Source organism: Dermacentor albipictus, chromosome 1, assembly GCF_038994185.2.
Source record: "Dermacentor albipictus isolate Rhodes 1998 colony chromosome 1, USDA_Dalb.pri_finalv2, whole genome shotgun sequence".
Lineage (NCBI taxonomy): Eukaryota > Metazoa > Arthropoda > Arachnida > Ixodida > Ixodidae > Dermacentor > Dermacentor albipictus.
The window spans coordinates 160316249-160337496 of NC_091821.1; the positions used below are offsets into that span (position 1 = coordinate 160316249).

At 44.3% G+C, this 21248-nt stretch overlaps 2 protein-coding genes across 3 annotated transcripts in view; one reads left to right on the plus strand and one right to left on the minus strand.

The window, feature by feature from the left end:
- The window catches only part of LOC135911178 (uncharacterized), a 54308-nt gene extending 46428 nt beyond the window's left edge, over positions 1-7880 (plus strand). The window contains exons 2-3 of the mRNA XM_065443369.1: positions 1758-1971; positions 7645-7880. Of these exons, the coding sequence (XP_065299441.1) occupies positions 1758-1971; positions 7645-7804 (374 nt within the window). The 3' untranslated portion in view covers positions 7805-7880. The remainder of the gene's footprint in view (positions 1-1757; positions 1972-7644) is intronic.
- Positions 1-21248, minus strand: part of LOC135911164 (protein arginine N-methyltransferase 7-like) — an 89632-nt gene that overhangs the window by 44213 nt on the left and 24171 nt on the right. For both annotated transcript variants that reach the window (XM_065443356.2, XM_065443363.2), the window contains exons 7-8: positions 20977-21160; positions 15093-15217 (exon numbers count right to left, since the gene is read on the minus strand). In XM_065443356.2, the coding sequence (XP_065299428.1) occupies positions 15093-15217; positions 20977-21160 (309 nt within the window). The remainder of the gene's footprint in view (positions 1-15092; positions 15218-20976; positions 21161-21248) is intronic.

Sequence of the window (21248 nt, forward strand, 5' to 3'; positions counted from 1 at the left end):
ACTAACTGCCCATCTCAACTTTCCTTCCTTTTTTGCCCTATGTCATCGGCTTGAACATGACTCGCCTTGGCACTGCCGTTATCTCTGCGATCTGCCTTGCGTCATGTCACGTGATAGAAACAATGAAATATGAAATCGAACATTACAATATGCGGGCTCCGCATTGCCTGCACGAAGTAAAATCGAAAAGCATGGTGCTGACGGAACGCGCTGTACTGTGACATTCAGAACGAAAGCATGGCACTCTCGAACTAGAGCAGAAATAAGAGATCAACAGCAGAACAAGAGAACTAGGCAGCCAAATAGGAGATCTTCCATCTCTTCCCGCCCAGACTCTGTAGTGTTATCAGCCGAACAATGCAAGCACTGGAGCTGCCTGGATTAAACCCTTTGGGCTGCTGAATGGCAATCTGGGAGCTATGGACGCTAGCAATAGCAAGGGGAATTCGATCTCACCATGCAAACACCTCCTTGACACTGACCCAACCCTTCTACCAGTCAACACAGTAATTGCGAGAACAGCTTCATGGACAGTGTCGGCAACAGAAATCTAGGCCATTCCAATTATTGCTTCACTTTCAACAGACCTCTGGAAGCTGCAGGCCGGTGGTGAGCAACCGCAGTGCACAATTCCTTTTTCTCCATGGAAGGGCCACTGGTACGCATATACCCCCCTCTCCTCCCACTCGTAGCGTAGCATGCAAAAGGTCTGCTTAGAAAGCCAACAATGGTGGTGCAAATAATTTTTCGTCATCTCTTCGAACGCATAACACTCTTGCAGCCATTGTCGATACTGAAAAAGCAATGCCGAGCAAACGACAAAGGTAAACGATAGCCTCCGAAGCAACCAACGCACATGCATGCGACACCCATGTGTCTTCGGGGCACACACAGCCAGGGTCGCAAGCCAACAGCTGAGCCACAGCAACCGAATGCAAAGCGAACTACCTATTTGTTGGTTCTTCTCTTAGCCGATGGGTTCACTTTAAAAATGATTGACAGATGCATAATGTATTCATAACTTGCAGTGCCACCCCATGGTCTCTGACAGCTGGTGACGCAAGTACAATTCTGAACAATCACATGAAGCCAAGTGAACCATTTGCTTTCCTATCCGCTAAAAGATTTCACCCCTAGTCCCATTCTGTTCACTTCACTTCTTTCTCGACATTCAGCTGCTTTTCATGCTGACTTTTTTCCTTTTCTGTGCCTGACTTCTTCACTTCTTGCCTCTTGTTCTGCTTGTCTCTACTCAGTGGCTAGGGGTGTGTGGATATTGAAATTTTTGAACACAAATAACACAAAAATCTGTCTGAATATTCAATATGTGTGTAGTATTAAGAAGTTGCAAAACGAGAGGTAACAACAGTTTTTACTACCCTTTTAAAATAATTTAATGAAATTGCATTTTGCTAGGCTGCAGCAGGTTAAGGACACATTCACTACAGGTAATGTACTCATTACAAATTATCATGCAAAAAAATTAACTGCTCGACATGTTCAGAAAGTAAGCTGTCTCTATGCGATGTGACAATGTTTCCGTGAGTAGAAAAGACCCTTTTACTTGCAACTGAGGTGGCAAGGATGGCCAAGTACTTCTGGGTGAGTGTGCTTAAATGTGGGTACTTGAAGCAGCCAATGGACTGCCACCGCACGCAACAATCCTTGCCCCTGCCCAAAAGAGGCTTTTCCACATAAGTCTTTTAACTTCCCTCTCAGGGGCAGATACCAACTGTATCTTTTTCTGTCATCTCTAGATCATGAAAAGTGCTCCATACACTGGATGCCACCAGTGAACTGGAAGGAAGCGCTGGCATGGCAGACCCCCCACTGGGTTCCACATCAGCTGCCTAGAGCTCCCGTGTCAAGTCTTTCAGCCAGATCACCTGACCAGAAGCCTGATAACTGTGGCCTTAAAGCGCGGATCAAGAAACATGGCCAGGCTGGCCTCTTCGCCAAATTCGCACTCCGGTGAGTTGACAAGTGCTTGGACGCGCGCTTTTGCAAACGCTCGTGCCATGTACCGCGTTGGAACTCTATTGGTAGCTCGGCGTCAGTGCGGTGCCGAAAATGTGCGTAAGACTGCAACTCCACTTTGAAACAGAAAAGGGCCAGGGCTAAATTTTGCGACTGTCAGCATACCCCGACTTGCCTTTGCAACCTTTGAGGCAATGCAGCATTCCTAAAATAATTGGAATTTCAAATGACAATGAGGGGTAGTTTTCAGCCCCAAGATCACAACTGAGGGAAATAATTGCTCCACTGCCTCTACAAACTCTACCACATCTCTCCACTTTACAGATTTAAAGGCATCTATGCTTGTGTCTGAAGTGGTTAGCTTAAGTGTGATGGAATGAGTTCAAGAAGCCTTCAGAGCATCTTGTGTCAACGTTCTGCACAACATGGAGCACGTCTGTTCAGCTGCCTCTGCAGATCGTTCACTCTTTTTTTATGCACTAGGGCTATGCTTTTAGTGTCCTACAATTGCTTTCACCTTGTTGATTGCCAGCTGCAGTGTGTACACGAAACAGGCTTGCTGGAGCCATGCCAATCTCCTGGCAGCCGCTCAGATTGTGGCCGTTGCCCGTCATGATGTACCTCACACAGTCGGTTGGTATCTTCTAGTTGCAACGGCTGCTCCAATGAGCTGGCAGTGTTCACAGCCGTGTGAACTCTCCGGCATATGTCAAGTGTTTGAAGTGAACTTTTTCACCTCGAACTTCACCATAAGGAAATGACACGCAAGGCTAAAAAAGCCCTCACTGGCACATAACTTCCAGCTATTATTCGTAAAAGCGAGAGTATTTGCTCTGTCTTCATGCCTTTCGCAGCTCATATCTAACCGCTTTTGTGTCATCGTTCAGGCATGATGAGCACGCATGACAATTTTGTTCGAGATCCCAGACTGTAGCCTGGTACAGCTGCTTTCACGAGTGCTTTGAACCCTCGGTTTTCTACAAAGCTGTAAGGCTGAAGATCTAGGGTGACCATCTCTGCCACTTTCTGGGGAAAAGCGTTTTCTTTCTTCTGAGACAAGGCTGCTTTGTCTGCTGAAGTATATAATCCAGTGTCGGTTGACTCTTCAACGTTGTGTTTGCGGTGGTGTCTTTTTTGTACTCTTCCGTCAACGAAGGGTGCAGTTTCATGCGAGTTCGAAGGCTTGTGGTTGTTCCCATTGGCGTTTGAAGAACATGTCTGCACGACCTGCACCAAGCTGTCAATGACGAGTCTTGTGTAGTATCGCCAAAGAAGACTTTTTCCAGCTTTCTTTTCCTGCTGCTTGCTCAGCGGATCATCATCTGCAGTTCTGCACGCACATACATTTTTCTCTTTTTAATTTCCAAACATTTAAGAATAGTTTAGGTAACCTTCTTGAGATACTTATTTTATGTATTTATTTATAGAATGCAAAAGTACATCACATATTGTTATAAAAGAGCCACAGAACAAAGTTTGGTAAAAAAGAAACCGAAACTGCTCCCGTCTCACAGGCGTGTGGCAGATGGAACGAAACAGAGCATAATGTATACATCATGCGAATTTCTCAGTGAATAAACATTCATGCGCATTTCTCAGTAAATAAACATACCCTTAGGAGAATGTGTGGCAAGCATACAATTCGTTAATTGCTCAAGTATTCACAGTATATCCAAATATTCAGGAACTTCCAAATATGCATTTCTCGAATTGAATACACTTCAAATAAGGGGAATATTTGATTCATATTGGAAATTTTAGATATTCACACACCCTCACCAGTGGCACATACATATTTAGGAGAATTAGCCATGAATGCACACATACATAGTGTCACATGCCTAGTTGCACGTACCCAGTGGTGCATGCTTAGTTAAACATACCCAATGGCACAAGTTGTCAATTTGGGCACATACCCAGTGACCCAAGTAATCTTGAAAGAGATTGGATAGAAATATACTGCAAAGTGAGTAAAGTTCCTAAAGAATGCTGATCGCATTAACAATGCTTAGAGGTGCCGGGACATGGATAGACAAACACGCAGATTTCAAAGTGACCTTACAGCTAAACATTTCCTATGAATCTAGACACGGCAAGATGACAATCTGCAGCCTTGTAAGACACCCAACAGCTATGCATGTACAGTAAAACCTTGTTAATTTGATCCTCATTAATTCGGAAAATCAGATAATTCGGACTCGTCCTTCGGTCCTGGTAGGAGTATGCAATATCTAATGCAATGCAACTCTTGTTAATTTGGACTTATTTGGCCGCTCATCGTTTCATTCAGAAAACTCTTGGAGCTCAGCGAGCGCTGGAGCGTCGCAGATGTGCGACACAAAGGAGCTAAAATGGCATTAGCACCCCAGCAAACCACAAAAATCCATTGGATGTACCACAAAAGTCCAAATATCAAAGACATTTAACGACATTTAGTTCACATCTCTAATCTGTTCCACTAGTACATTGCAGTCAAGGGTCATCCAAAGGATGTTGAATGTCTTCGTGATTTGTACATCTCTTACACATCCAAAGCTTCCGCGCATTGATCGTACACTGTGCGTTGTGGCTAGATGAATGCACCATACAAGAAAATTGTCTCTAATGCCTAACGAGATCCTAGGAAAGGAATAATCATGCAGTTGTCTGTTCCAACACTGTGGCTGGGCATTTACTTTGTTTTCCCCCATCATGTGCATGTTCGAGATCCTATGAGAGGGGGAATGTGTTCCTGAATTGCAAAATATCCATCTGTTCATTTTGAAAAGATTCAAGTTGAAGTATTAAAGCCCAGCATTTCAGTTATAACCGCATTTTTTGTAAAGTGGTTATAAGTAGCAATTTTGCACAACCTCTGCATGCACCGTTGAACACTGTGTGTCGAAAGCCACAACTTTCGATTTCGTTTTGCAATTTTTTTTTCTCATACATTAACAGTTTTTTTCCCAGTCATATCTATTAGTACACTGTCAAAATATGTAATCTTTAACTTCCCGACATATTTGGACAGATTATTAAGAAAAGACAAGCTTGAACTCGCAGTACCTTTGACTTCACATCACCACGGATATCAAATCAGTACGCACCTCGACGCAAGTGCAGGCTAGTGTGTTTCATTGGTGTGTCTTTTTGACTTTTGTTCGGTTGACCATGGCTCAAGTATGTATATACTAGGCAGAACTGTACAGCTGCATCCTGAAATTTAGAGCAGTGCTTCTGACTACTATTTGTGGTATGTTTGTTTGCCTTGCAGAGCGCTTATGGAAATTTCCTCAGGGCAACATTTTGGTATTTATAATTTTCAGACATGTTTGTATGACTTGGTTTCTAGTGCACGTCTTCAAGTGTCAGATATATTTCTCATTTGCAATGCTTATCTCTAAGTCTCTAGCAACATTATGTTTTTGGCTGTTTAGTAGTGTGTGAACACCAACAGTCATGGGTTCGACTTCCATCAAAGGTTGAGGGTTCGAGTGCCATAATTAACTATATATTAATTAGCGGTGTCATATTAACATTGCCCCAATTAAACAAAATGTAGATGTGACTCCCACCAAAGTTCCATGCTCTGAGTGTCTTAATTAACGTTGCCCTAATTAACACCAGATGTCATGGGAACTCGACCTTCATCAACTTTGCCCTAATTATAAATAAGGCCGAGGGTTGGAGTGCTGTAATTAATTTTATCTTAATTAGCAGTGCCTTAACTTCACCCTAATGTTGTGGGTTTGACTCCCACCAAAGGTTGAGGCTGCAAGTGTTTAACTCCACCTTAACTGTGCCTTAATTAACTTCGCTCTAATTAACACCAAATGTCATGGGTTCGACTTTCGACCTTCACCATGTCAATTGGAATCCAACTTAGAGATATGGCCACTTCACACATCTCCAAATGGGTTTGACTTCCACCAAAGGTCACACGTTAGAGTGTCCTAATTAACTCTATCTTAATCAACTGTGCTTGATTCACTTCGCCTTGTTTAACACCAAAGGTCGAGCCCCAATTTTGGTGCCATTGAATTTTGGTGCCATTGAATTTTGGTGCCATTGAATTTTGGTGCCATAACGCCAGACCTCGGATTTTTTTACCCATGAGCGATTTAAGGATTTTGCCCTAATAACAAAGATACCTCATGAGTGTAGCAATCTATATATTGACATTCACGTGTTTAAATGTTAACAAAACATTTCAAACAAGGTCACCAGCTATTTGCTGACAATGGTGGTAGCTGTAGCAGTAGTTTGGTTCAGCAGATGTACCATTGAGGATAAATGAAATGTGAACAGCGAAGCATGTGGCCGAAGCATAAATAAAGGTGCAGTGCATGTTGTCGGCCAGTCATTATGCACGTGCGTGGGAATGGGGTTCTAGCACAGAGTGCGGTGCTGCTCGCCCTACTACAATAAATGTCACCCATACTTTGTCTGAAATTGTTTTCTCATCCCCCCACGGCAGTGTCATTCCCACCTGGCAGTACAGTGTTATGGTGGCTAGCGCCATTGCTGCGTCTGTAGCATGATATAGCTGGCACGCACCCAGTTTCGTAACATCTGTTGCATTGCTTTTGTTACCACCATCAAAGCTGCCAGTGTCTAATCGTAATTTGAATAGCACCAAAAATGTATTGCACTGGAGGAGGAACAGCAGCACTAGCCACCTTAACAGTAATCGCAAATAGGAATGGCAGGGCGAAAATACAAGCTTCAAACAAAATACAGGTTACATAATCGGTTACACTAGGACAAGCAGCCTTGTATTCAGCGTTGAAACCACATGCGCGTGAATGTGCACAACGATGGCTTGCCGACACCGTACACTATGTGTTCAGTTATGCTTCGGCCACACGCTCTGCTGTTCGTATTTCATTTGTATTTGATAGTACATCTGCTGTGGCACTTGAAGGTATGCAGCTCAATATAGCGTGAACAGGAAAGCTCCATTAGATGTTCTATGAACCTTCTGTACAGTCGCCGACTGATTTTTCGGACTCCAAAAATTCGGACATGCTCGATTGTTCAGTCTGCTTTGCGGCACCGCCATTGTCCCCATAGACCATAATGTATGACAACTGCCGAAAGTTAGGACACCTTGCAACCTCTCGTCTGATTTTTCGGACACTCCTTGAGCCAACTCGATTAAGAGCACCATGCACAGACTCTGACCGGTGCATGGTTCGACTTGCTGAATGCCATTTTTGTTCTGAATGGAGCCTCCTTGCTGTGCCACGAAGTGGCGCTACTGCAAATCCCTGCTCATTATCATTGTTTCTGCCTAGTTCGATAGAGTGGCTACAGCAGTTCCGGTCTCAGGTTAGTAAGTCATGTCAAGACAATCCAGCAGCTGATTTGTTTCTTCCTTCATGCACGATGCTGCGAGTAGGCCATGTTCTTCGTTTGTGCGATTGGTGTCGGCGTGACGGCGTGCTGGTTGCTTTGTGTGCTGTGTCGAGGTTGCAGTGATCCAATGCGGCATAAGGAAACATTGTGACAAGTGTCTAATGGCACCGGCAGTGCCCACGCAGACTGCGCTGGGGAATGCCGGCAAGCGGGTGCCGGGAGGCCCAGGATTTGTCGCCTCCCGATGTGCTCCCTACTGACGCCAAAAATGTTCTGCCGAGACGTGCGCAGTGGATGCATTACGATTCCGGACACCATCTCCTTTGACAGTTTCCCAGGTGCTGACACTGCTGTGCTGACATGGGCAGAACTCGACGACGGCGAGATCATTAGTCGAGTTTCTGCTGCACCGCCGGACGCAACTCTGAGTCGGAAGATGACGGACCATGTGCTATGCTGCCGTCGCATACGGAGCGTGTGCAAGCAGTGACTGTGCTTTCAGCTGCCTATAGTGACCGCAGTCCCCGTGAGGTCGAAATAAATGGTCGGTGACTATATCCCTAAAAGGAACAGCTATTAGAGGTCACTTACATCCAGCTGCGACATCCTTTCAATGTTACAGCAACATGATCTGGATGGGAGTTGGATTATCCATAGATGTATTTGTAATGTTTGGAGAAATATAGATATCTATAGGATGTGCGCCACGTTTAAAAAACGATTTTCTACGGTCATTTATGGGACATAAATGGTTCACTGGGGCATCGCTAGTCTGCATCATCATCATAGTCACCAGTGGAAATCGCATGTGAGCGACAGCAATGCCAGAACGTTTCGTGCCTATTATTGCCTTTAAAGCCTTTGTTCTTGCATTTACCGCCATGCACAGCACCCTGTCCGCCACATGCTTTCATGACTGCGTAGGCGGTGGCAAACTGGTTTTGTTTAGACTCGGTACGCGCGTCGGTCGTGTGCCCTCATAACTGCGTAGTCGCCATTTATGATCGTGTCGATAACGACCAGGGTTTCGTCCGCAATTGAAGCAAATAGTAGTTTCGTTTTGACTGTGCGAGCGCTGGCCATGCGCCTTCAGGAACGCAGAGGTTGCGGCAAGCAGTAGTTTTGTTTTGATAAGCTTTCAGGGATGAAGAGCACCGGCTATATCGTGATGGTTGATGACCAGTTCACTGGCGAAAAAATAATCGGGATGTGCGTGCGGTAGTAAAAAACCTGTCTCGGATAGTGACCATGCGCTGCGGCCATGCTGTGAAGGTAGTTGCGAGGGCTTCGCCGCTGTGAGTGCTAATCATCCACGAGATGACGAGAAGTGCAGCTATGGCACGGCTTTTGTGCAATATACAAACATGATTGGCCCATTTATTCAGTAAATAAAAGCGTGTTGATATAGTAAGCACTTGTTTATTGTTTTCTTGATACCCTCGATAATTCAACATTCGGTTAATTTGGTCATTTCTATTGGTCCTGCGAAATCTGAAATAACGAGGTTTTACTGCACTGTAACTGTCGACAGGCCATTAAGGCCATTAAATGCACAGGCAGGTTTGTAGGAGTCTGCACAAAAATGTGAATGTGCTTGTTACTACACTTAAGAGGAAACAGGAGGCACCATTTTAAGGAGGTGCCAGGAATTCAGTCATTCACATTTGGAAAAAGGTCAACTCAAATGATGAATTGTCTTGTGTCTGGCCCTGTTGCTAAAACTTCGCCTCCGAGATTGCACAGGTGCTGATGCAATCTCGGAGGCCACATCTAGCAGCACCAGCCTGCGCACCGCACCTCAGCAAGACAAGTAAGTAGATTCACTGGTCTTTCAATCCACCAAGTGCGGTATATCAAACCATGTGGTTAGCCATATATTTGATGTGCAAGGGCCAAGTATTAGTATTTGGTTTAGGATACAACTATAGCTCATTACATCCATTGGCAGGAAATTTTACTCTGTACTCTGTTATGATGAGGATTTAAATACATGGATCTTCATTACCGATAACCATTATTTCATTGTATCCTGTTTCTTTAAAATGCGGTCTGACTGCATTTGCATAGGGCACTAACAAATATTGACAGTTTTCTGCTGGGATGATTTTGATCACTGCACCAAAGCATCCAGCCAAGCATAGCTAGGCTCTGTGCTTTGATCAAAACAAGGTGTTTTGATCCTATTCTTCATAACTATCTGTGCACACCCAATATGGGAGATTGGCTAAGAATCAAATAATGTTTGGTAAAGGTTACAATGCGGAGTGCTTGCTATCCGGGCATCTCACTCCGGGCATGCTCACAGTGGTACAGTAAAACCTCGTTAATTCGGCCCTCGTTAATTCGGATGCGCCGTCTGGTCCCATCAAACATGTACATAACCCTATGGCAAGAAACTCCCATTAATTCGGACATATCTGGTCGTACTTCGGTTATTCGGACAGTTCACATAGCTCAGAGGCACGTTAGGCATATAGGACCGGGTGGCACTAAGGGGTGTTCAAATCGCACAGCCAGCGATGGCGTCTCCAATTTGCATGCGCCGAACTCAAAGGCCATGCTTTTATGTGCTGGGAATGCCGAAAGGCTGGAAATACGTCAAGGCTGCCATGTTTATTTTATTGCTACATAATAGGCAAACCTACGCCTCAAAAAAACATGGCGGCAATGACGTACTTCTGGCTTTGCAGTCGCTTTTGGCGCTTGGCACTACCTCTGCATCGCTGTGGTTATTGGCAAGGTAGTTATCGGTCTATGCTAGCAACCGTAATCTATACATACACGCTTTTTTTCTTTGTATTGATGTCCGCCATTTCCGATGTCTTTTGCTTGTGGAGTTGCGCAGTCTTTTTTCGTCGTTTTTACTGTGTTTATTGGTATGTGTCAGGTACGTGTGCGAGGACGGCAGAGCTTTTCTTTTTTCTGTTTATACCTTGTTTTTTACTGACATCATGCGTGTACCCGTCGCTTCATTGCCGCGCCGCGCAAGCCGCGCCACCATGTGCTCTCGTGCCCCACCGAAGTGGGCGAAGTATGAGGCGAAGGATTTGGCAGCGAAAGTAGAAATATTGAAAGCCGTGAAGGCAGGGGTGCTTCCGCAGGTCATAATGAATAAATTCAACGTGAAGAGAAGCATGCTTAGCATGTGTGTGCAAAATTTAGCTGAGATTCTCCAGCCGTAGGTCAGTGACAAGTTTGCTGAACACAGGAAGGGACTGTGAACGACAGCACACCCGAAACTTGAAGAAGCGTTATTAAAATGGATTGCCGATTCGCACGATGCACAGCTGCCCTTGAGTGGCCCCCTTATCTGTGCGCAGGCCGAAAAGTATGCGCTGAAGCTCAGCGTCGAAGAGTTCAAGGCATCGGAAGGCTGGATCGACCGACACGGCCTCATCTTCCGAAGCGTATGCGGCGAGGAGGGGCTGGTAAATGAAGGTGTGGTGGTAGATTGGAGGGCCGGATTACCCCCACGCCTAGCCGATTATGATGCCTGAAACATTTTTAACGCAGATGAGACGGCCCTCTTCTACACAGCCCTGCCGGATAAAACCACCACATTTAACGGGGACCCTTGCGTTGGCGGTAAACGAAGCATGGACAGAATAACAGTTTTGCTGGCTGCCAACATGACTGGCACAGAGCAGCTACCGCTAATGATAATCGGCAAAGCAGAAAAGCCGAGAAGCTTCAAAAGCATAAAGAAACTTCCCGTAGACTATCGCTCAAATCGAAAGGTGTGGATGACCTCAGTAATATTTCAGGCCTGGCTGCGCAAACTGGACTGCCACTTTTGTGCAAAATCCCACAAAGCTGTTCCAGATAACTTGTTCTAGATAAACCTGTTCTTCTAGATTCTAGATAAACTTGTTCTAGATAAGATAAATTGTTCTAGATAACTGTAGTGCACACAATAATGTGTTGGGGCTGACAAACATACAGCTGCTTTTTTTGCCGCCTAACATAGTGGCTTCCCTGCAGCCTCTGGATCAGGGAATTATTCAGTATGTGAAAGGCTGGTACAGAGGACAAGTGCTTGAGTGCATGTTGCTCCGTATGGAGGCAAAGAATATGGTGTAACTCTGCTCAGTGCAGTGCACATGGTGGCGCACGTGCGGAGCAACATGCTGCCCGCAGTAATTGCAAACTGCTTCGGACACAGCGGCTTTGTCTGTGATGGTGATTCTTTGGACGCCAGGGATGACACTCGCTGAGGAAGATGACATTCGCTTCGACAGACTTCTGCCTCCGGACGTACCGCTGGATGAATGCGCCCACATCGATAATGACGTTGCCGTTGTTGCTCGCCTCAACGCCGACAAAATACTGGATGTACTAGGCGACGAAGAGCCTGACTCTGATAGCGAAAAATGCGCCCATCATGGATGCGTGTGAAGTGCGGTGCCACACTGCTAAAGAGGCCGATGACGCCCTTAAAGTTTTGGAGGACATCTGTGTTGTTTCTCCTGACAGTCTGTGTGGACTGCACCACCTACAGGAACTCTAAAAAATTTTGCTTTTTATGCAAATTTCTTGCGCACAACAACCAACAATAACCAGTTATTTCATGAAGTAAAAGTATGTTGATATTTTAGGCATTTTTTGAGTTATTATTGTCAAAACCTCGTTAATTTGACATTCGGTCAATTCAGACATTTTCTCTGGTCCCGTGAAATCCGAATTAACGGGGTTTTACTGTATCCAAATGGATGACACTGTGAGCAGCATGCTCCTATTGCTGCATGCAAGTTGAAAGCTTGTTTAGACTGCAGGGGTGCCTCCTTGAGTTGTCCAGTTATTTTTAGTGGCACAGTATAGTTTGTTTTGCAGGGGTGCTGGGAGTTCAAGATCACATAGGATTTGCCAATTGGGGGCTTATGATTTCGGTTGACAGTAATTGAGTTAAGGGAATTAAAGGGTTACTACAGTTTGGCAATTTATTTTTTCAGAAGACAGACTACTGATATTAGAAGGGGATCCCGGTGATATTTCAATGGTTGTTCTCTAAAGCGAAGCTTTCTTTGCCTTTTCCTTCAACTTTCCAGTTACTGCTGATGCTGCTGCTGCTGTGGCTCCACGCCACGTCGGTGGTGTTTGAGAGTGTGTGTATACATAAAAGGAGCAGGGCAGAGAGAAAAGGAGATGCGAGAAACTCGTTTGGACCTTTGCATCCCATCGAATATGCACAATGCCCTCTGGAGCTCCCTGGGTGCCACATATTACCCTCTTGACAGCTGTAATTATCTGTGACCTCCCTCCCCCGGCAAAAGCATTGCAGAAACTGCAGCACTCACCTTTCAATTAAACAATGTGCAAGTCCAGAGGGAAGCTAGATAGAATGTTACAGAGGAGGGGGGAGAGGAGGCAGAGAATTGGTAGAACCAGAGTCCTTCCATTTTTTTTTTTCTGGTCACGAAACTGCCGCCTCAGTTTCATATAGAGCCAGCGCCCGCCGCCAGAGGCGCAACCGTGCATGCGAACGCCGCTACCACTGTGGTTGTGTGTGGGGCAGCCTCAGTATTCTAGCTTTCTCAACTTCCTCAACCGTCGCTTTAGTTTCACGTAACTATTTTTAACATTGAATGTGCTTACATTACTGCCTGAGCGCGTCTTCTGCCATGATATGAGCGCCTGGGACGAAAAAAAAAAAAGCCCTACATAACATGGAGCTTGCGACGGTCTCAGAAAAAAAAAAAAAAAAAAAACTGGGATTTTAAGAGTCAGAACCGCGATACGATTATGAGGCACGCCATAGTGGGGGACTCGGGATTAATTTTGACCACCTGGGATCCCTTAAAATGCACCTAAATTTAAATAATTGTAAATAAATGTTAATGAGATTTAGGTAGGATTAATGCAAGACAAACTTCGCTACTAAATGTATCTAAATGCACCTAAAGGTCTGCAAAGCGATGCCATTTCTGTATGACATTTAGGTAGGATTAATGCAAGACAAACTTCGCAACTAAATCTCATTAAAACGCACCTTAATTTAAATAAACTGGTGTTTTTCATTTCGCCCCTGGCTAAATGCGTCCGCTGTACACGGCCGGGTGGTCTCGGTCAAGATTTCTACATCATCGCCGTTCGCCTCAACACTTCAGTGGGCTCCGCTTTTTAATATTTGCCTGAAATTAAACACCGCGCATTCGCAACAAAGCGCCAGTGGTCCCACTTATCACCAGATGCAAACATATGGGCTGTCACCCCCAGTTACCAGTAAGTAAGCGCCAACTCTCTGTTGCGCATAGTGCCAGATTGTTCGCCGAGCACAGCTGTTAACTTTCTGTTAAACTGTGGCAGAGAAGGACTCTGACTGTGGGCAGTATCTTATAAGGAGATCAAAAGAATCAAATTGTTATTACAAAGGGCTGCTACTGTAGAATACTTAATGACAAAGAAAAGGAAATTGAGCTGCTCCGCGCGCGTAAGATTTCTCTGCAAAGCGATGCCATTTCTGAATGAGATTTAGGTAGGATTAATGCAAGACAAACTTCAATACTAAATGTCTTCGGTGCGGCCTTTAGCAACGGATCAAGGCGAACGTGAAGTGTTAGGACCTGCGCAGTTGAAACTAGCTGTATTGTAATTAGGCCATAGCAAGCAGTCGTTTAGAAGCGTCAGTAAGCCCAGCACTTATTTACGCTGCTCGTGGTTTCGACGCAGAAACGACGAGACTAGGTATTTTGGTTCTTAATGCGCAACTATTTACAATATGTTAAGAACTTTATAATTCGATTAACAAAGGAAATAGAACGTGTTGGTGCAAAAACAACATGCAAGCACAATCATTTATTTATCATGTAAAATAAGCGGAGCGAAATACAGACAGCGCAGAGGCGTTCGGTCACGAATGGTCCACCATTCACAATGCAAAAGGTTTGTTAAAAGCATGACACTGATATAATAAGCATAAAGAAATAGCATCAAACGTGAGAGATATGCATTGAAGGGCAGGAAACAAGCACCACCAAACGAATGGCAATAAATACAGAATGCATAAAAAAATTAAATTATGGGGTTTTACGTGCCAAAACCACTTTCTGATTATGAGGCACGCCGTAGTGGAGGACTCCGGAAATTTAGACCACCTGGGGTTCTTTAACGTGCACCTAAATCTAAGTACACGGGTGTTTTTGCATTTCGCCCCCATCGAAATGCGGCCTCCGTGGCCGGGATATACAAAATGCATAGTCCATTGTTTCTATAAACAAGAAAGTGTAAAGCATAAGCATTTTATACCACATGGCAAAACAACTCTCAAACGAACACAAATAGCCACATCACACATACAGCAATTTTTTTAAATGGCTTGTTAGAGATACCACCATTCTACTTCTTCAGCTGTTACTTGCAACACGTGCTCGGCATTGTTACAACTAAACAGCCCAGCACCCGAAAAATAGCGCAGCACATGCACAGAACGCACCCGATCACTCAGCTCGCCTCGCACTGCGCACGCGTTTCGGTACGCGAACGATGCCCTCTGTGGCACAGTGGCGCCGTGGCGCGGCACCTTTGAGCAGCATATGAACCTCTCCCATAGCGTGACGGCGAAGTTTCGTGACCAGAAAAACATCGAAGGACTCTGGTAGAACCAACGCATTTGCAAAACGAGTGCAACGAGTGCCACTCTCGCAGTTCCAAAACAGGAGCGCAAGAGGGGAGGGGAGGTGACGCGAGAAGGCAAGGAAACGCTACTAGTATAGAATTTACAAAGAACTTCAATATATATACAAGCATAAAATTGCTTTTAGGGAAGCATAGGCAAGACTTACCTCAAAGAAATTAAAACGCACATGTTGTAGCCCTGCCTTCGTGCAACCAAAGTAATTTCTTCATTGGCACTAACAGTCACTTCATAGGGTGGGTAGTAAACCGCTTGCAACCAGTGGTCCCGCCACTACATATGATGACATGACAAATTAGTCAGGGTTGACAAACAGTTCAACATTTTATTGGCACATACGAATGATCACTTTTGAGCAACATTATGATGTGCTTTACATTCAGCTTCGCTGAAATCGAGCACTCGGAACACATTCACCTGGTTCATTCATGGCGCAATATTTCAGCTCAGAAAACTCCAACGCAATGTATGTTTGAGTTGCGAGTGCGACCGAGACCTGGCAGAGTTTGGGTCATACAGCTACTGCAACTTCCACTGTTGGACATTGGCTTTCTTGGCGGGCATTTTGGGTGTGCATGCATGCGAGTGTGCCATGTTGCGTAGACCAAAAGCAACAGTTTTCGCTTCTGCCCTCTAACAGCACTGTTCAGCAGCTGAATGTCCAGCTCAGCCAGGCTTTTTCTGTCTCCAATCTCTAGCAAGATTTGCATTGTCCCAAATTTCAGCACAGTATGACCCAGTTGAATGTACTATAATACAGTAAACACTTCCAGTGCCTAGTTATGCTTGAGAAAGCACCCATGCAAAATCTGAAAACTCCCTATACCCTGGGTTCTCCGCAAAAATTTGGGAGGACACATTGCAACCAAAGGTGAGTGCACACCACTAAGACCCCCCCTCCCCCCTCTTTTGTTTTGTCCAGATACGATCATTCTGCTATTTTGAATTTTGCATTCACCGAACATGCGCTCGCAACACATCCTACCGTGAAACTACGCCGAAAGAAAAAAAGCGCAGCTTGCCACTGCCGAAATGTGTGCGAGACACGTGTTGGCAATTTAAATAAAGCGTTGGCCAATATGAGTGCTTTCTGTGTCAACATGGCAAAAAAATAAAAAATAAAAATAAATAAATAAAATAAAACTACATTATGGGGTATTACGTGCCAAAACTACTTTCAGATTATGAGGAACACCGTAGTGGAGGACTTCCAAAATTTCGACCACCTGGGTTTCTTTAACGTTCACCTAAGTCAACATGGCAGCATTAACGAATTGCGATGCTAGTTTTTCCACTTTTCATTCGCTTCTTTTGCTTGTCTTTTTTCATCGCAAAACACAGTGCTGCGGCTATCCATAGCTCAGATTTCTCCTCTATACAATGGTTCTAAAATAATGGCATTGCATCCATGGAAAGCCCTCTCACCCAATACAGGGTGAGAATGCACAGTTTAAGCCCATTGTGTGCGCTTGACAGCTGCCATGCGGAGTATAGTAACAAACAACCCACTGCCTACGATAAAAATAGGTGCGCCGGCGCTAAGCATTCTAGAGGCTAGTCCACTTTCATGTTCCCTATACGCCATAAGTAGAGGGCAGGTGTGAAACTGCAACCAGAAATGCCTAAGCCTATACTAAAAGGGGGATAGCAAGCAGTATTGGACGCCCTGGTAAACACCCAACCAGAGAGGAAGGAAGGTTACACAAAACGAGAGGATACGCCACTCATACAATAATTATGCATGCCTGCGCAGCTGTACCCCATCCGCTGCCTATGACGGCAATAACGTGTTGGTTATGCCACACTGGGCATCGCACAAACAAATTAAGTGGAACCTCCCAGCAGGAGAACTACCAAAGAGATGCATAGCATTACATGGTGATTGGCGTGGCGCAGAATGTATATGTTTGGCAATGTAAATATGTGTATCTCTCTGCTCGTACTGCTCACGCATATATAAATAAATAATACATACTACATCAACATAACCCCTGCACACATCATTACCATGCATCACATTCTACACCACGCCAACTGCCATATAATGCTACGCAAATCTTGGACAGTTCCCATTCAGGGGTTCTGCTTAATTTGTATCTACTATTTCCTCACCTGAGAAAGGAACACCTGAAAATCGGTGGGTGGGGGGGGGGAGGGGGGAGAAATTTTTATCAAGTCAGCCATTCTAATTCCTGAGTTCCCCTTCAAACGGGTTGCTGGTAAATCCGGAGTGGTAGGTAGTAAACTGGAGTGGTGAGCGGCATTTCCACCGCTGCCCACCTTCGGGACAACCCTGGTGTACACAGAATCTAGCTCCAGTATGGGACAGAAAACATTATATAATGCATAACACTTCGTGATTCACTCTAAACCTGAGGCAAGCAGCACAGTAATTCTGGTTCAAATAACCTAATACAGTAGACTTTTGTCAACCTAAATCAAGATAATTTGACTTTTCCATTAATTCAATCTCAACTGAAGGTTTCCACATATTCTCCTACATTTCTATGTGCCAGAACAATAATTCAGTTGGGGTGCGATCAGAGATCGTTGTTTCGCGCGTTCGTTCAGTTACTGGTGCGCGTGCGCAATTGGCCTACTCTGCACCGATGTCACCAGCCACGAGGAACGGCCATGTTTTTGGTCACGTCAAAATGACGACACGCTCCTGTCAATCATTGTGCAATCGAGCATGTTGTCTGCAAAGCGCCGAAACCGACGGAAGTTGGGAAGTTTAGAGCGATCATACGCTCGTTACGAGACCGGCTTCACATGGAGTGTCTCGTGAATTGGATTGGATCCAACCGGCGGCTACGGCTGCGGAATGGCACGTTCAAATCCAATCCATAGTAATTTAATTCGAGAAAATGGTGCTTGCTTTGGGAACTTCGATTGTGCTGGCGTTGCTTGAGGAGGGAGGAGGAGCGGGTGGAGGTGCGAAACGCATTGGGAGAAATGGCAGAAAGCAAATTCGAGTGTCAGTTTTCGTTTCTTGAAACAAATAGTGCATTGGTTGTACAGCGATATCGACCCCATCATCGGGTGCCACCGAGCCACTGGAATGTTGTTGCTGCCTCTTGAAAAATACGCCACTGTTCCCGACGTTACTTTTTTCTTTTTTCTCGCTGTGTGTGACACCACCTAGGGACGACGTAGAGAAACTAATAGTTATAAATAGTGGTAGTCACACGTACTACTATTGGAAAACGTGTTTAAGCTTGAGAAGAAAAAAATACATTTTTTAGATAAAGATTTCATTTATTGGAAGACGAGAAATATTTTGTTTTGTATTATACTGTCTGCAAGCTGACGACAAATGAGGGACGTAAAATTCCGGGGAGTTCCCTGCTTGCCGATTGCCTGCTCTCTCTGGCCCATTCTCACAAATTTTGCATACTGCCACTTTGCCATGCGTATCAAACAAAGATCTCCGATCGTGCCCTTGGTGCAAAAATTGGCCCAATCAGTGAATTGAACTTGGCTATTTGGCGCTTGGCTGTTTGGCCCGAATCTGCCCGACCCGAATAGTGACCCCAATCATAACCCCAATCGCTAGAGCATCTGTCTTAGCAGCACTAGGAGACGGTGAAGGCGAAAAAGATATATATATATATATATATATATATATATATATATATATATATATATATATCCTGCCAAAAGCGCCGATTTTCGGCCTACCTTAGGAAGATTACCAAGCAAAAACGACAGCTACTAATGAATGATTACCATATTTACACTTCTAACGTGCACACTTGTTTCCCAAGACGGTTGGTCCAAAAGTTGCCTATGCAATGTAACGGAATGGCAACTACATGCCGCTTTGTCTTTGATTGCGAAAGCTAATCCAAAGAAGTTATTTTACATGCGAAACTAGCCAAAACAAATTCGTATCAGGTGATTTTGCCATTCTCAAGAATTGCATGTGCTGCAGAATGGACTAGCAGAGTGGTTTGTACAGGTGTGGGCGATCATCCCATTGGTGATAGTTGCAGTCGTTCGATAAATAAGGAATGTAAAATGTGCAATAGACCATATGGAGGACAAGTTTTAGTCCATAAACAGCAATTAAGTGCTGCAATGATGTAGATGTAAAGTGTCAATCAATTTCCATTTCTGTGAAAATTGAGTTCACTGGTATCATCATTTTGTTATAATGCCAGAATCAAGGGCATGCCAATTTTTAAAAAATATTAATTAGACGCACATTAGATTTCTACTTTGAATCCATAAAAACTGGGTGCGTGTTAGATTTCAGAGTTTGTTAGAATAGGGCAACTACACTTAAACCACAATATAACAAAGTCAGTAAAATCAGCAATTTGCTTTGTTACATCGAAATTTCGTTGCATTAAAATTAGACATGTTATGCAATATATGCCAACAAAAGTTTCTTACACGAAAAGGACCGCAAGATTATCTAAATTATCAGGCAAACGGAAAAAGCAAGTTTGAAAGGAAAAAAAAAAATCATTTTGTTGAATTTGAGAGTCGGTGACGATAGTTTCAACCCATGTCGATATCTTCACATCTACACCACTTCCGCCCCCGCGGCTAGTAGTGTCATTCGCAGTGGGATGATGATATTATGAAAAGTGCTAGCAGCGGTGAGCAAATGCTTCGTCTCCCTTCCGCTTCAACACAACCTACAGTACTGAACCATGTGAGAAGCCAGCGCACACGATTCCATGCCATCTCAGCTTACCTACTTTTTCCATACGCCGGAAATGTTGCTTGAATTGAGGAATTGAAGTTTAGAGAAATAATAAAACACACAAATGGAATGTCTGAGTGTTTTTTGTTTCACTTCGCACCAAAGCAACAGAGATATACTTCCGCTTCGTCTGCTTGTTCCCACGGTCGTGCAGTCCCGTGCGCAGGTACCGAAACTATGCCATTTTCTACTGTGTTCCAGTGCGTGATGCTGCTCTGCGTTCTGCTTGTTCTGCCTCAGTATTTGTGTAGGATTGAAATTATACTGCTAGTCATGTTTCGTTGTGCACAGCGCGCAAAATTATGCGCTGCATGAAACGAGACGATCACAACAGCTTGCGCACCGGACATAAAGACTCGGGGAACACTACCTGTCATTGTCAGGCTCTATGTAGTTACATCTAGCCAACACATTGCCATGAGTAGCATTGACATGAGCTCATGGCAATGTGTTGGCTAGGTGCAAGTACACAGCGCCTGACAAGGACGGCTAGTGTTCTCAGAGTCTTTACCTTGACCTATGTAAAACGCCTCAAATTCAGGCAGTTAGTACACCTCAGCCACTTCGCAAGGCACATACCGCTTTTTTATGGTTAACTGAACCCCTACTGGGTTCCTGAGTGACAATGTCTCACTTTCTCTTCCAATCAGAGTACAAGTGCCAAACGCCTTGGCCAGATCCTTCAGATCAATAAAAATTTTGTACACATAGTGCAACCGATCTATATTTTTTTTCTAATCAGTGCACCTGCATGCACCCCCTTGCTTGCAAGACTCCCTTCACGATCTGCTGCACGCAACCCTGATTATATGTCTAGGATATTTGTTTCCTTTAGCCTAGTGATGTTCTCAGAAGACTAAAATCAATTTTATATGGTTTACCAATGTTTTCTGAATTGTAATTGCTATTTATTGTTTGTCAGTTCCCCGTGAGCTTATATGATGCTCATGTAGTGCAACTACTTATTTATTCACTATTTTTAATAAATTTTACTTTTGCAAGTCAGTGCCTGCATGTTTCCTCTTGCCATCACCACCTGTTGCGCAGCTAAAAAGGCGAATCACTATCGACATGCCCAGCTTTCTATTTTACTAATGCTCTTTAATTAGTAATGCAAACAGTAATTACTATTCCTATTTTTGCTAGCTAGACTAACAAGAATATTCACACATTAGCAGATTTATCTTAAACATAGGTTAAACAAGCACACATCTGCTTATTCATGCAGTGGACACTGTTATGTTTCAAAATTAAGTATTCTGTAGCAACCAGTCACTTGCACGTACACAGTGGCTTAGGATACTCTGTATAGACTTACCGGTTGCGCTTTGCCAGAGGGGTGAGCCCAGTAAGGTGCACAGGACAAGTGGATGCTGTCACTTGGGTTCATCTCCAACACCCACCACATCACAACAAGATGGCAGGTGCCACCAACTTTTATCTTTAGGTGCACAACCGCAGTTTCATTAAATGTCAGTGTCTCAATTTCAGAGAAAACGAACCTGAAGAACACACATAAAGCATAAAATTATATCACTAAAATGTAAAATAGAAGTGTGCTGAAATGAGCCTCCCAACATTAGGTCCAGT